At 46.2% G+C, this 17079-nt stretch overlaps 1 protein-coding gene across 4 annotated transcripts in view; it reads left to right on the top strand.

Annotated features, from left to right (window-relative positions):
• Nucleotides 1-17079, top strand: part of Pi3K21B (phosphatidylinositol 3-kinase regulatory subunit alpha) — a 165667-nt gene that overhangs the window by 144280 nt on the left and 4308 nt on the right. For all 4 annotated transcript variants that reach the window (XM_075874876.1, XM_037432170.2, XM_075874877.1 and 1 more), the window contains 3 exons: nt 3088-3390; nt 3650-3743; nt 4043-4837. In XM_075874876.1, the coding sequence (XP_075730991.1) occupies nt 3088-3390; nt 3650-3743; nt 4043-4837 (1192 nt within the window). The remainder of the gene's footprint in view (nt 1-3087; nt 3391-3649; nt 3744-4042; nt 4838-17079) is intronic.

Here is a 17079-nt window from a genome sequence, read left to right as displayed (position 1 = left end):
ACCCCACAAATCATCGAAGCACTTCTGTGCGGTTTTCAGTGCAGATATTTTGGAAACAGACATCATTTTCAATAAATTGATTTTTTTGCCATTTTTGCAATACCCCCCTTAACATTAGCAATGCTGCCGATATCTTATGGCCGCTTCTATGTGGCAAGTCATATTGAGCGCCGCTGTTCATATGCTGTGCAATGTGTGGGGTCTGGATAGGGAGAGATCCACCACGCTCTTGGAGTGAATGGACACAGCAGACCCAGTCGGTCCAAACCAAACACACATATTTATTTAACTACTTTTGATCGACCATATCGTCAGCCGAATTATAACATCAATCGTGACCAACGCGCTAAGACATCCTTACACAATATTGCCATACACTCCAAAACTAATTTGATCCCTGCTTCAGCAGCGCTCGCATGCTTTTACCCCCTTGTGTAAGTTAGGATGTGCGGGGGCATGTTATCGATTTTTACTTGTTACGAAAAATGACGGCGAAAACTCGCTGAGAGTGTCCATATTTGCTATCACAATAATAAAGCAGTTTTTTTACTGTAAAATAAGTATTTGGGGTTAAATTTGCCTTCAGTCCCCCTTTTATACAACTTGCACGTTTATTTTGTGAATTTTCGTACCGAACCCGCATATAATGAAATTCTCTTTATAACGAATTTTTTCAGAAATTTATTAATTTCGTTATATCGAGGCGTAGCTGTATTCAAACGTCAGCACTTTAAACGTTGTCCCCAGCTTTCATTGCAGCCGTCCAAGGACTTTCGTTGCACTTCAAGTGTCAGAGCCCAGAGACATAAAATACAAACGTGCATGTGGCCGGAAAAAGAAAGAAATAAATTTTTGCAGTACGCATCTGTTTTTGCAATGTTACCATTACTCGTTGTCAAGGCAAAGTACACAATATGCCAGTAGTAGCTATTCTGATTTTTTCCTCGTGTGTGTATGTTTTTTGTTTTTGCTGGAAAGTATATTTTAGAGGTGTGGAATTTAGGCGGAGATGCAAATCATTAGTAAATACAGCAATCTAGGTCGAATCAGATCTAATCCAACTCGCATCTTAAATAGTTCAGGGTGGTCTAATTCAATGTCATCCACATCCTAAGCAGCATGGGCTACCGCCATTATAATCAACTAAATTGTACTCCAGTGGCAGAATTGGCCAGGCTCCCGTGTCCTCATTTTAAACGGATGCCACGAGATGGCACCACTCCTACGTTTCCTAGTAGATTTGGGTGTGATGTCGGACTATTGCAAGCTGCTTCAAACATTCATCTACGGTTATCTAACTGGGGTGTTTGCTTCGTGGTTCTTCTGAACATCGAACTGCTGACTTGCTCACTGGCTGACTCAGGGGTTTTCTTTTGGCTAGATATACATATTTTTTTACATTTACCACATGCGCTCAGAACATTCTGAATACGTCTGGTTAATATGTTTACTTACTTTATATGGAGCCCCTGATTTTTTTTTTTTTTTACTACGCGAGGGTTTATTTTCAGCACACATAGTTTTCCAAACAGACATGGCGGTCATGGAATTTGCTTTTAATCATTGTGGAAAATCTGCAAAAGTTCAGTAGTTCAGAAATTTTGAATTTGGAGACACCGTAGAAGGATTTCGTCACCGGTCGATTTCGCACGCAGCTTCAGCAAAGCCCTGAAGGGTTATCTCAACTGGAATCGAAACACCGGCACTGTGCAGGTCGTCGAAGACAATGTTCGCGTGGGGAAGTTTGTTACACATGCTGTGCACTCCGAGCGCTACGGCCCTCTCGGCGTCCACTATAAAGCTCCCGTAGCGAAAACAGGTATGGAAGCTCTGTTGCGTATCCGCTTTCCGTGAGTCTGCAAGCACGCTGACGGCAGACCATAGGTCAACAGCGTAGCTTTTTTTACTGTCGGAGCACAGGCTATACAGACAGTGCAGCCTATTCTACGGCTGGCAGCGTATTGGCATGTGCTGGATTGCGGCACTGGTGGTTTCAAGTGTACGGAAACTGCGATGTGTACGAAAACTAACAAAATAGCGTCGTCGATAGTGATTTTGAGTCTGCAGTTAGCGGTAAAAAGTCCAGAAAATCGGATGGCAAACCTATAAACGTCTATAATCTCAGACTTTCTATACATTGACTCTATGGGGAACTGAACAGTGCCACAGATGAGTCTGGGAAATCGGGCATGTCTGGAATTTCGGACGTCAAAAAAATTGTATGTCAACTATTTTCACACGTTTTTCTAATGAAGGAGTGCTGAGAACATACATCGACCACTCGCGACATGTTCGCACCGCTGCCTCTGAAGGCGGTGCACTCAAGCATGTTCTTTTAAAGTTTGGAGCCCGCTTACTGATCACACCCAATGAGTCTGCCCTGCTTTTGCCACTGGCTTAATTCTTAGCTGCAGACAAGCTGAAGCTTAGTTGGCTCAGTGGCTTTGTTTTCCACGCTGCTGCTAGGTGCAATTGTGGATCGATACCTTTAACGATGCCATGCTTTTCGTTCTTTCCTAGCTTGGCCAGTGTGGTCGCTGGTCAGATCAAAATCATTCAATCGTGACTAGTGGATAAGATTAGCATTGAAAGGGCACAAGTTTCCTGTTTATGGCATCACATCTGCATCTCAGCGGCATCGGATATCATATTTACGGTGGATAGCTTGTTAGTGCTAATTTCCAGAAGACATTGTTGCAGCATGCTCTTGAAGATGGCATCACTATAAATGTCTGAGAATTGCTTTATGACACGGCTGGGAAAGAGAAGGAATCAGCCTACATTTTTTACATTTTGATAATGAATGTTCGTTCTGCTAGCTCAGGCCAACTACATTTTTTTTTAAATTTTTCTATAGCAAAGTTTTTGTTTCAACAGAATTTTTCAGCGCCTCGTGAGTTTCTTTGTGGGGTTTGACTGTATGCAAATTTGTTTGATTCGAATTTAAATTGTTGAAAATTTCAAATAATAATTTTGAATCCCCTTTATTCGTGCTTTAACACGCAGCCCTTGAATAGGTGTTCAAGAATGCACCAACTTACCCAAACGAAATCGTCTCTCTGTTCTCTCCTCCCCCACTTGCTGCAGAGGCAGGGGATGAGGCAGCTGTGGTTCGGCTGGTCAGTCAATTGCCGGCTGTGCATTTCCGAGCCCTGCGAGCCCTGATGGCCCATCTGTGCCGCATCTGCCGTCTGGCCCACAGCAGAGGAAGGTGCGAGCGGCCCCTGCGGCTAGCTCACTGCTTAGCATTTGTTGTGCTGCGACCACCCTGGGAACAGGTCGTGTCTATGGCACACAATGCGCAATGGCATGGACGTGTGCTTGAGATACTGCTGCTGCGCGGAGACTGGGGCGAGCCCTTGCCGGTCTTCCAGAATGGGGGCACACCGGGTGGGTTTTCTTCCTTGTGCCACTTATGTTCATGCTCAATAAGTTTGAGAGCTGGGCTATTTGGTGACTGTTCATTTTATTGAAAGTTGAGTAGCGCATTTTTTAAACGTGGACAACAGGAACAAGGACACAGCACTTAAAGCGAGTGTCGTGTCCCTCTTGTTCCTGTTGTCAATGTTAAAAAGTGTGCTACTCAACTTTACGGTAAGATGACGGTCATGCTTATTACTAGAGTTCTTACAGTACGTCTTGATTACAGCCCTGCCCCCTCGGCGGACGTCAAGGTCTAGCCAGCAGCCACCTATAGACCGGAGCCTCTTGGAAGCTGAATGGTACTGGGGTGACATATCCAGGTGAGTGCAGAAACTATGGTCGCCCTTCATGTTTTAATGCACTCTCATGTAAGGCATGAGCTGAGAAGCAACACAGCCTGATGCACAAAGTTGTTCCCTTTTCAGTTTTCTCGTACATAAATCTGTCAATTACTGAATTAAACAATAAGATTGTGCATTGGCCCTGTGTTTCCTATTTTTTCTGGTCTATGTCTTGTCTGGCAGTGCATTAAAATATGAAGGCATACCAACTAGCCCTGTTACAGCTTTATCGAAGCTTACTTTTTGGCTGCTTCTCACACTGCCTTGGTGTCTTGCAGGGAGGAATGCTCAGAAAAGCTGAAGGACGCCGCGGACGGCACGTTCCTTGTTCGAGATGCTCTGGACCGGGGCTCGGGTGACTATACGCTCACTCTTCGAGTGGGCGGCAGCAACAAACTGATCAAGATCTACCAGCGAGCGGGCAAGTATGGCTTCTCTGAGCCCCTCACCTTCAACTCTGTGCCCGAGCTGATCAGCCACTACCGGCGCGAATCCTTGGAGCACTACAACAACTTCCTCAATGTGCGGTTGCTCTACCCGGTTTCCAAGTATCATCAACCCGACGACGAAGATCAGCGGGAGTGGAGCGTGGAACGTGTCGGCCAGCGCCTGATGGAGACCAACCGAGAGTTCCTCTCGCGCAGCCGTCAGTTCGACCAATTTCATGACCAGTTCAACAGGCTCAGTCAGGAGCTTCAACTGAAGGGACAGGCATTGCAGTCGTTCGACGAGGCAGCTGCCATGTTCGAGGAGCAGGCTGATTTACTCCGCCACTTCAGCCGGGACTGTTGCAGTGGAGAGCAGGAGCGTCGGGCTGTCGAGGAGAACGGGGCGTTGCTTCAGCGGAGGCTGGCGCTCCTTCGTGAGGCCCAGGGTAGGCTGGCCGACGAAGTACGCGCCTCCCAGGCCTACTACAAGCAGCTGGAGCGGGAGATCAACGGCCTGAAGCTGGAGGTTGCGCAGGCAGCCAAACAGCGTGAAAAGTGCCAGGCGTGGCTGCAGGCACGCGGTGTGCCAAAGGACCGCATCAACAAGCTTCTGCAGGATTCCTCGGGACAGCAGGAAACAACAAGGTGAGAATTTATTTACCGTAATTACTCGAATCTAACGCGCACCTTTTTTCCGGTTAAGCGAGTTCATAAATCGCATGCGCGTTAGAATCGAGTACGAACAAAAAAATTACGGTCAATCTATTGCCATCGGCAAATCCCAAATGGCCGCCCCCTACGTGCGTCGGCATGGCGGGTCTGCCATTTCTGCCTATGTGTTTCCCACGTGCGGCATTTCGTACGTGTGCTGAGGAGTTCGTCATCTTGTAGCGCATTAGCATCGACGGCATGGAAGGGCAGACTCCAAAAACTCGAGTGCACCAAGATGCCGCTTTTAAAAGAAAAGTCATCGAGTGTGCAGAAATGGACGGAGATCGGGCCGCATCGCGGTCGTTCGGAGTTCCCGAAACGTGCGTGTGGGACCGGCGGAAACAAAAGCAAAAGATTGTCGACAGCAAAGCTTCACGCAAAGGCTTCGGTGGACCATAGCAGGGTCGGTTTCCGCAAACTAAAGAGCTCCTCGGCGAGCATGTGCTTGAGCAGCGAGCGGCACAGCGGCCCGTGATGACAAAACTGCTCCAAGTGCGGGCTATGCAATTAGTCTTAAAAAAAGGTCTAATGCGGAGCCAGTTTAAAGCGAGCAGGTGCTGGCTAACTAACTTTATGAAGAGGAAAAGCTTTTCCCTCCGAAGGGGAAAATGCATATGCGAAAAGCTTTGCGGAGGAGTACGATGAAAAGCTTCACAGTTTTCAGAGGTTCGTCCTAAACTTGCGGCGCAACAACGGCTACCTGCTTGGGCAAATCAGGAATGCCGATCAGACGCCTCTTTACTTCGACATGCCTGGCACCACAATCGTCGAGAAGAAGGGGGCGAAGCAAGTTCGCGTGCTGGCATCGGTCCACAGTAAAGCTACAGTGACGACAATGCTCTGTTACACGTCAGATGGGCACAAGCTTCACCCGTACCTCGTATTTGAATGGAAGACGCTCCCGAAAGGAATCGTTTTTTCGAGTGGTGTGATCGTGCGGGCCAGCGAAAAAAATGGGTGCGCGTTGCAATCGATGTCTTACTTTTTTTTTTTTTCGCGGTGGAAATCTGGTGCGCGTTACAATCGAGGGCGCGGTAGAATCGAGTAAATACGGTATTCAGAGACCTAATGTTTAGAAAACCCAATGCAGCTCTGCCTTCCATTTAGGGATGGTAAAATTGATTAACGAAAATAGTTCACCGGTTCTCGATCAATTGATCAATCCTAACCAATTTATGCCCTTCAATTAATCAAATCAAGCTAATCAAGCTTTCCTATTAATACATAGCGTCAACTGCCGCCCTTACCCCCAACACCGCTCCTTGGTTGGTGCGCATGAGTGCGAGGCGAGCAATGCCGAAGTCGAGTTCGCCTAATAATCTTTTTCACTACAGCGCATAGTAGTATGCTAGTAGAACAAGCCTAAAGCAGTCTACAGCCCTATCTCTGAGAGCCAAAAATGAACTCGCCCTGGTCTCCCATTGCCCATGGCGTCCACCTCGGAGCCCTCCCAGAAGTTTCTAGCGCGGGCAGGAGAATGTGTTGGCATTCCTATCGAATGAAAGCAGCAAGGCCATGCGTCAACGTTCAACAGAGACATCTGTTGTTTTCTCTTCATTTCAGGCGTGCGAGCACAGCTAGTTGCTTATTTTTGTCTGTGTTTGTTTTCGGCTCAGCACTGTGTTATTGTATTTCATTGTAGAAATTCTGCTCTCACTGCCTTCGATGAACAAGCGAGTCTCTTTGCTGTGTCTGACATCTTTTTAGGTATTTTATTTAACTTTCAGGCCGGCTATGGCAGATCGGTGGTTACAGCGCTCAGAGGCTGTCATGAAGATCGGAAGGGGGGGGGGGGGGACTACCTTATGTATGATGTATGCTTGTGCATGCGTTAGTAGCCCATCTGCCGTGGAACCCAAACTAACTGGATTATATTTATGTGCAGTGGAACCAATGACTTGAAAGCATTCAAAATGTTCGAATGAGTGCTGAACAATACCGATAGCAAATCTGTCAAAATTATTGCTGGGCTTATGGATGCTGCTATAGTTTACAAAAAGCAAGAAAGATATTTTGTTTTGGGGGGACACGGCTTTCGGATTTTAATCGATTTTTTGAAAATGAAGTTTTCAGTTTCTGGAACCCTTTTTCTATCTGATTCCAAAATATCTACACTGAAAACCCCGTAGAAGTGCTTCGGAAAGTTCGTTTTACCCACCTAGGTAGCGAAAATATTTCTTAAAATAGCGAGAAAACGGCGATTTTCGAGAAATGATAGCTTCGCGATGGCGGGGCCAGCACCGAAAGAGCATTTCTCCGTGTTTAACATTGCCGCCTCAGCTGGCTCCTCCCTATAAAAACAAGCGTACAAAAAGCAAATGTTTGAAGGTTGTTTAGAGGCCCTTGATTGGCTGTGGCCGCCATGTTGTCTCAGCTTGCCTCTTCATTGGCCCGATGCTCGTTCCGGGAGATCGTCGTCTGCTGCTTGTGCGTCGCGAGGACATGGCTTTCGAAAATCGCTGCTTCGTTACGTTTTCACGGCTCGATGATCACTTAGGATATAATTACGCGTTAGCTAGGAGCCGTAAGCGGATGCGCAATCAGGTTACTACGAGCGGGCGCGCGGTCTACGAGTGCAGCGCGTCATCGGAGTCGTTCTTAGCCCTAACTCCACCAACAGCGAGACGGCGGGCAGGAACGACGTGCTAACGCACTCGTGGCGACGTGCTTTTTCACAAGCAACGAAACTGTAAGCGGCGGCACGATCAGTTTACTATGAGCCGCCACACCGGATGCACGATCAGATTACTACAAGCAGGCGCGCGGTTTACCAGCCCGGTGCGTCATCGGAGTCGTCGCTAAGACTGCGGGCAGGAACGACGCACTACCTCACTCTTGGCGGCAGGCTTCTTCGCAAGAAATGAAGCACATCACTTGCTAGGTACTCTGAACCGTGTACGGGCATTTTACGCATTGGCAGCGGACCACACATTCAGACTCGGCACTCCCCCTTCACTGACAAGGATTACTTGGAACTGCGTCCAGCAGTTTCCCGCGTCGCCATTCGAAAATGTGATGCCAAGTGCAGTGCGCGCCAATTTTTTGTCGTCGTAATTACACATTTCGCGCGTCACCTAACGCCGCCGTCAAGTGCATTACGCGGCTGCACTGTTTATGCGGCACGCACTCGACGGTCAAATGGAGTGCTGTCAATAAGCTTTTGTGATGGGATTTAAACGTGTGATGCAATATATACGTGCTTGGAGCCGTGCTTGGTATCGCCATGAACGTCTATGAATGTTCTGAGGCAGTGAAAGCCTCGTAGATCAGCGTTTCCGCGACCGACTGTATCATGATGCGTTTCCTGGCTAGAGTGGCAAGAGAGCATGTATGAATCAGGGGCACGAATTTTTATGTGCCCGTTTCGCGTCATTAAATATACTGCTAAAAATTCCTGTGCCACCAGTCTTCTGCCCATAACTTTGTTATTTGGAAAGAAGGCATAGGCCGTGATGGTGTGATCCATTTTTCTGATGCAATAAACCTCTCTCCAAATGAAGAAATGTTCAGGGAATATTAGTAATCAAGTACTTAATTACGCTAATTACAACTTTAGCACAAGAAATATGTGTAATCATTTTAGTATATGGTCTTATTCAATCCCAATCTTTTCTGTCATGCCTATAACACCACTCCTTCATACAAAGAACTTGGTTTGAAATCCATACTTGTTCTTCGTAAAACATGAAAAGGAAAATATCACAAGACAAACCTGAGGTCACAATCTTTAGGTGTTTTAGAGACGTAAAAACAAGGTTTCTTGTTTGTAGTGCAAGTGTGCTCATTGCAGTGTCGCTGGAGAAAACGTTAACTACAAATTTTAGTGTTGCAAAAAAATTATTTTGAAAATGCAGCCCCCTTCAACGTACATTTGGCTGTGCATACAGTAATTACCAACCATTTCTGTCATTTTATAAATCCTCCAGCCCCTCCACGAGGTTCAATTGAAAAATAATTTGTCTCTCATTAAGTATTTGTACTATCGCCTCGAAAATTTTTTGGATGAACTGTGAGGCCATTCTTAGTGTCTATGCCAATTTTCATCATCATCCGACCAGAAACAAGAAAGTTAATTATTAAAGGCACGACCCCTTAATGATGGGCGCAAAAGTCGGAAGGCGAAAAGAAAACGACCAATCTGAAGAAAGAGGGAAAATTCCAATCCCACATTTTTCTTCGCTTTGTGAAGCATCCATCTATGACTGCCTTTATTGGCAGGTAATTCTTGATATATTGTTCAATAAGTGGAGTGACGTAAGTTTCACACTGTTTTAAAAAATATCATCAAACGCTCTTTTAATGGAGTTGTCGCTATTACGCTTTGTATAGCAAAATTTTGAGGAGCATGAAATGCTCCAAAAAGCAAGTGAGGATGGGCAATAAAAACTGTTTCTGAATGCCTTATGGGGTATTCATGCAGCCTTAGAAATGACTGTACTGCTAACAATTTAAACTGGATAGTAAGCGGCAGAAGCCTAGCTTCCATATGCAAGACCAGGGTGTCTACCAACCTGAAAAACCTGGAAATGTCGAGGAATTTTCGAGAAATCTGGCCTGGTCATGGAAACTGACGACAGTCTGTGCAACCGTCACGAAAATAAGCATTATCATTGATCAAAGCTTAAAAAGTCGTACCTTCGGTTGCAACTAGATTTAACAGCTAGAAGATGCAGGGGTAAAAAAAAAAGGCAGTGCCTAACTGTTGTTTCTCAGTGTAGACGAAAAATGATGCACCTACTAAAGGAATACAAAGTTTATCGACATTTCGACACCCGCTACGGGAGCCTCGTACAGTATATGTAAAAATGCCTAAGTGCATGATGTAAGCACTGAGAGTACATGTTGGAAGCATCTGATCACTGTTGTTCAGTGTATGTGCAGAAATTCCAGGTGGCGAGCATGATGAATGCTTTTATTTGGTTTGAAGATTCCACGTGTTTAGCGACGGTATATTACATCAATCGAAGTTTCCCCGCGGCATATTCATTGTTTTTTTTTCTTGAAATGCCAGTCTCACTGATGTATTGTTTAACTCAACCGTCGCAGCCTATAACGTAAGAAGACCATCGAAATTTTCGCTCGGTAACTTGTCTTTCATGTTGATTAAGTTGTTCCTTTGCTTCCATGCTGCTACATGAACTATTTTGATAGCTGTTGTTTCTACGTATCACACAGCATATGTGACTTTCTAACAACATTACTCACGTCAGTAAATTCGTGCATGTTTGTCTTGTGGGGTCTCGAAATGGCGAGCGAGAGCACCACGCCACCCTCTTGAAGTGAACGGACGCAGCAGACATGGTCGGTACAAACCAAACAACAACATGCAGTTATTTAACTAATTTAGAATGATGATATTGTCAGCCGAATAATTATAATGCCAATCGTGATCAGCACACTAAGACATCCTTACACAATATTACCATACACTCCAAGACATGACAAACACAATAACACACCCAAGGCGGCATCACCAACGCTTGACTTACCATGAGGGCCCCCGACGCACAACCTGCGGTGCCATTCACCGTGGACCCATGTTAGAGACAACCGTTCGCCGCAACTGCCACGCGCAGAAGAGAGCTGCTTATTTCCTGTGCACCGCCACCAAGGCTTGCATGCCACCAGGGGTCACTGCAGGCGCTACCACTTTAACAACCATGGTAATGACGATAGTCGTTCGTGTACACAACGCCACCTATCGCGCAATAGCCGCGACCCCGAAATACGGCTTCTTCGCGAGATGCATGCGCCATACGGCACAAACAACTTTACAGGGGGTGTCAGCACCTTAACAGTCTAGGCCATGATTTCGGCTCGGCTTGAAGGCCTTCTGGTTAGGCTAGAAGAGCCATTAACAGGGGCTTGCTGGGTTATGTCATGCCTTTTATTATTAATATTATTATTATTATTATTACCCTTATTATAATGTCTGACACGTCTACTTCTAGGCATTGCGATCTAATTTTCTCTGCTTCGCGTCCATAGAAGAAAGCTGGAAACGCATTGACGCTTTTCTTCTAGTATACTCTATTCCTCGATATTCATTCAGAAAAGCTTTTTCGTAATGCCTTCCACCAACACATCCGTGATTGTAATCGCCGTTGCGGTAAAATCCCCCAAAGACCCTGCCCTTTGGAACTTAGGATTGCTAGGGTTCGAATACTAAATTTTTGCGTGCTTTATTTTAAAGTGTCATCTCAATAAAGAAAGCATGCCACCTAGTCAGAGCTGCCGCAATTCGGTTTTGATACGCGCAGCTTTCCGTGATGGGGCCATCGCTGGCGGCTCTTCTCGCAAGGCCCACTGTGAAACGGCAATGCCATGTTACACGTGAGCCCCCCGCTTTCCAGAGTCAGTAACTGATGGTTAAACACTGAACAAAAAGAAGAACACCACGACATCGCATTTATTTATTGCTTCGTTCTTTTAGGGGTGGGGGAGGCTGCGTCGCTCAAAGGTTGCAGTTGCTGGCTGTATCTCGAGGCATAATAAGACTTCTCATTAATGTTCTGTTCTACTAACCTCTACTTCGCGTTTAGATAACTGACAGCATGAAAACCGCTTTGGCAACTGGAGTGGTCATTGTTCCTTTAGCCAGCATTCTATTGAGTTATGTGACATGGGGTTCAAAAGATACAATTTGTTAGTTTGACTAAAGCTCTTATCAATTAATGCGATACCAACAAATTGTATTGTTATATCGAACAATAAGGCTTGACGCACTGAGCAAGAATATTTGAGGAGGAGAAACTACCAGGCCACAACAGCGCACCATGGCGACGCCACAGCATTAAGGAAGACACTGAAACTTGCTAAATGATGCTTTCGGCATGTTCCCATCTTTTACATGTGCTTCTACGGAGGCGACACATAAAAATTGCAATAGCTCTATGTACATTGTATAATCTCAGATTTCTGTCTGTAGAGGCCACACAACACCTGAAATGAGCTGCTGAATTGTCCCTGAGCAGACGTCTGCACCTGCACATGCACGCACCTTTCGCTCCTCGCTCGCATGTTGTGCATGTGCATGCGCAGGTGGCCTTGGGAGGGAAAGTTTCCAACAAGGAGCCTATTTAGACGATTCCTCGGCGTCTGCATGCGCCGCTTTTTACACGCCTCGACGAAGGAGAATGCTTTGAATATTTCGACCTGTTGTTCTTTGGAATGCAGCGTGTGTTGTGCCGAACTGAAACAGCAGGCAGGCATATCCTGCAAGAACACGGCAATTGCCCTCAAAGTTCATAGAAGGCCAGTGAGCTTTGAGGTGTTAGCTTGTACCATAGCAAGGAAAGACCGAGGGTGGACACGGGCATATACAGACAGTGCTATTGGGACGAGCTTGATGGCGGCGCAGTTCTGGACACAACGAAAGAGTCAGCGTTCTTACCTGACCCCGTACTTGACACCTGATCACACACACATGGACGCACACATACATATGCACACTCACAAAAACGTGCAGATCATGCAAGGACAGGTACTTTGGTGGCTCGAAGTTAACATGCCTGTTTATTTTAATTGCATCGTGATCTTGCGATCACGGGCAGTGTCTGCTTTTCAATGACAATGACGCCGATGCCGACATTTCTGCAAAATGAGATTTCGAATGCCGTCGCGTTAAAATTTGGATCCGACGAGTAAGTACATCCACTTGGGTGCAAATGGCACGTGCGTTTTTCTTTCTCTGCTTGTGGAGTTAGTAGACAAAGGGCACGTAAGTGCTGTGCCCGATTTTGTTATGTTTTTAGGACGCCCAAGTCAGTGCAGTTTTACCTTCTCGAATATTCTTTCTCCATGGCTTGAGCTCATCCACAAGGAGCCCTAGTGCCGGTGTTGCCATGCTCGCCATGCGCACGAGCTGGTGTTCGATATCTGTACCATAGAGTAACACAAGAATGAAGAGTGGTCACTATGGCACAAAAGCGGCCTCGCTACGCAGCTCCTTGCCGGCCGTATGATGGCAACACATCACTCACTGCTTTCAAACAAACATGCCTCCTAGTTATCTACTACTGTACCTTTTTTAGTGCATTATACGTCTACTTGTCTTTGCGATTGTATGGTGTGATATCGTCGTAGTGTGATATTTTCGGGCAAAATTTGGCATTAATCGGATGCGAGACAAGTGCACATGGCTTCGACGCCACAGCCACGTTGTTAGGCTCGGTGTTCATGAACATTTAAAGGCTGATTGCAACGAAATTTGGCACTTCACAAAAAGTCATTATATTAATAGTCTAGCTAGAGGTAGTGCTGCCTGCCAAATTTCGCCTTCGAAATACAACCGCTTGCCTTTGAAAAAAATTGCAAACGACGGTTTTTTTTTATCCAAAACTACAAAAAATAAGGCATTACGGTTGACCAAAAGTGACGCGTACGACAGATAAAACGTCTGCTCCGCGCTTCTCGAGCACGCACATCGCGGATGCGCCCGTTAGTGCATGTTTTTTTTTTATGTCAACTTAAGGAAGCTGCGTGAACGTGTCTTTTACCGAGCGCTGGCCTGGGCTTCCCACTGGTGGGTTTGCAGTGTCTGTCCCCCGTATTCAGAAACGCCGCTTGACTTGAACTTGACTTCAATGCAGCACAAATGCGTTTCAAAAGCGCTGTCTTTAGGTGGTGCCAAGACAGCACGAACGCACAGAGAAATTCAGTGACAGGGAGGATTGCTCCCAAGGGACGACACGGTGACATTCAGTAATAATTGTCCTATCCGGTTCTGTATGATTTGCCTGGGCCACGGAGCAAGAAAGACAGGAGGGGAATTCCGGGCCAACCATTGAAGTTCATAACGACGCAAGCAATATAGGTGTCTCGGCGCCGTGCTTGTCCAACATCAAGAAGGCACTGAGCACATAATAGCCTACGCCAGCCGTAAAATTTTTCGCACCGAGATGAACTATTCCACTTCGGAGAAGGAGTGCCTAGCAGTAGTGTGGGGGACCATGAAATTCAAGCCTTACCTCTACAGTCGTCACTTCAAAACAGTGACTCATTATCATTCATTGTGCTGGTTAACCAATTTACGAACCCGCCTGGGGGTCTGGTACGATGGAGTCTTCCTTTGCAGGAGTTTAACCTCACCATCGGCTACAAATCAGGCCGCAAGCAGGTAGATGCTGATTACTAGTCCCGTGCACCTACTGCAGTTTGGGATCCTGACAGTGAGGATGACAGCGGCTTCTTCAGAGTCCTCACCGCAGCAGACTTGATCGCATGACAACACGATAACGTCAAGATTCGCGCAATCATTGACAGTCTAGAAGGACGCAACACACCCGTACCTCGACACCTTTCTTGCAATCTCTCTTCGTTCTGCCTACGAAATGGTGTCTTGTACAAAACAAACTCGAACGGCAATGGGAAAGCCTACCTGCTAGTGGTCACTTCTGACATGCGAGACTGCATTCTTTTGGCCTGCCGCGACGAGCTCGCATCCGGTCATCTAGGTTCTTCCTGAACTCTTGCCAGAGTTCGACAGGCGTACTACTGACCAAAGCTTGCTCTGTACATACTTGCGAAGTTTTACGATTTTATCGTAAAGTGCCCGATTTTCAGCACATTTTTACGATTATCGTAACAGCAACTATACTTTTACAATTTTTCTTCTTTTCTGTCAAAAAAACTGAAAAAGCTACACCCTGCCCCCAAATTTCAACTGACTGTTAAATTCAGCATTTTTTGTAAGACCATGCAGGCAACACTGTACTGGCTTGTATTCATTTAGAGTCCAAGTCAAATCGCATCGGCTTCGCGGATGGCGGAAATGTGCTCGACTTGATTTGTTACTTTTTGCACTTTTTATGGAGCTGTGGCATAAGCTCACGAGATGTCTCGGAAGAAATAATTTCAAGTTTTTATTCCCAGCTATTCGACTGACTTTCTATCTATTAGGAGCTTGCGTAAAGGTGAGTGGTATGCATTTTGTAGTTTGTGCTGCTGTGACGTGAGCATTTCACACGTTGGTCGCCTAGATGTTGTACTACATCTGAGTACGAAGAAACACAAGGACTTGGCGGAACTTGTGCACTTCGACGAGAAACTTGGAGGGCTCTTTAGCAGAGCGGATCTCAATGCTACAACTAGAGCAGAGTGCCTTTTTACTGTGTTCCTGATTAAACACAACATACTGTTCACGGCTGCTGGTCATGCTGGAGACCTCTTTCGAAAAATGTTTCCGGACTCGAAGAAAGCTAAGAACGACGCCTGCGCTCATACGAAGACTATGGCAATTGTGAAGGAGATGGCCAACAAAGCTATTGATGAAGTTATAAGTCACCTACAGCACGCTTTGTTCTCGGTCGCCACTGATGGGAGCAATGATGCAAAACGGTATACAATCGTGGTGACATTCTGAGATAGCACTATTCGCACTGCCTTGCTCGTGATGCCTGCCCTCGAAAGTGACTCCACGGGACGAAACATGGGTGCGCTTGTTGTGAACATTCTAATGAGCAAAAAGATACCACTTGAGAACTACATCAGCATGGCGTGTGATAATACACCAGTCATGATTGGATTGAAAAACGGAGTTGCAGCTGTGTTAAAAGACCATGAGAACATTGCCATTATGGCCTCCAATGAACGTGGATGAGGTGCTAGTTGGCATCTTCTACTACCTTGAAAAAAAAAAGCTCAAAAATGAAGGATACGCTTTTTCAGTCTCCACGATGTAGAGGCCAAGAAAATTTTGAAGCATGTCAGCACCCGATGGCTTTCTCTCGGAGGGAGCCTGAAACGGCTTGTGGATGAACGGCAGCCACTGCTTCGTTTCTTCCATAGTCAAGTAAGGCCCTCAGGGCAGGTTTCCAAGTTACCAGCAAACAATGTAACATTCACACTGGCCATTAGAGGCGTGCAAATGAAACAGAGAAGTCATCAGTGCAAAAGACCAACACTGGACACAAATGTCCGTGTCAGTTACAGCTCCTAAGCAAATTCAAAACCGTCCAGGCAAACAGAGAAGAAAGGCGTTGTGACTGCAACGGCCTCTATGCTAGCCCACGCCTCTACTTCCGAGACTGAAGAATGTTTCGTGCTTTTGTCAAATGTTTCTTTTATATTTTAAGGTGAGACGGTCCCTGGAATTACAATGGCATTTCAGTATTTTCATACCCAGCTTTAGTTTTTTTTTTTTTTCTCATCTCCTGTAGTACTTTGAGAACTGTGGGGTTGGCAGGTCTGTATGTACGTCAAGCGATATGTGAAAAGCTGCCGTGAATGTCAACATTGCAAATCTCTGCCACTGAAGCCTGCTGCTGCAATCAATCACACCACCAAGAGTGCCGTTCGATCAAGTAGGAGTGTATTTACAGGGGCCATTTCCTCTGTCATCTACCAGTAACAAGGGGATAATTGTAGCAACAGTTTATCTAACGAGATACGCTGCGACAAGAGCCCTCCAACGAGCTACAGCTTCCAATGTTGCTCAGTTTTTCGTCAAACAGATCGTTCTTCGCCATAGCACGTCCCTGTCTTGCGTGATCGCTGAACAGCTTTCATGGCTCAGCTCGTTGACAATGTATTCAAACTAAGCTTCACGAGCCATCACAAGAAGACTGCATATCACCTGCAGACTAACGGCTTGACAGAGCGACTTAACAAGACCATCGGCGATATGTTATCCATGTATGTGGACGTTTGGCACGAGACATAGGATCAGGTCCTCCCATACATAACATTCGCATATAACACTGCCATTCGAGAAACGACACAAATCGCACCGTTTCGTCTCGTCTACGGGCGTGAGGTCCAGACCATGCTAGACGCCATGTTGCCACGCGATTACGATGGGTCGGTCACACCTGGCGCTGAGCAGCTTGCTCAGTGTGCCGAAGAAGCTTGACAGTTAGCAAGCCTGCATATCACGCAACAAACTGCAGATGCACGACGCTACATCTTTGCCATCGACTGGTCACTCCCGAGTCGCTACTTTGCACCCTACAAAGTGGTGAAGTCATGTTGTCCCAGTGTCAAAAGCACTACCTAGATATCGTTCTCATTGTACGGCTCAAGCTGTACTTATGCGTTAGTACGACTGTGTCGTGTTTTTTTTTTTTTTTTTGTCTTATTAAGTGTGCCCATAGTGTGCTCGTTTGGTTTCCTTTCGCTTATGCACTACCAGTTGCGCGAGCATCGGGGCGATGCTTTTTTCTTTCAGTGGAGGAATA

Source organism: Rhipicephalus microplus, chromosome 10 (assembly GCF_043290135.1).
Source record: "Rhipicephalus microplus isolate Deutch F79 chromosome 10, USDA_Rmic, whole genome shotgun sequence".
NCBI lineage: Eukaryota > Metazoa > Arthropoda > Arachnida > Ixodida > Ixodidae > Rhipicephalus > Rhipicephalus microplus.
Note: the sequence above shows the minus strand (reverse complement) of the source record. Positions and strands in the feature narration are given on the sequence as shown.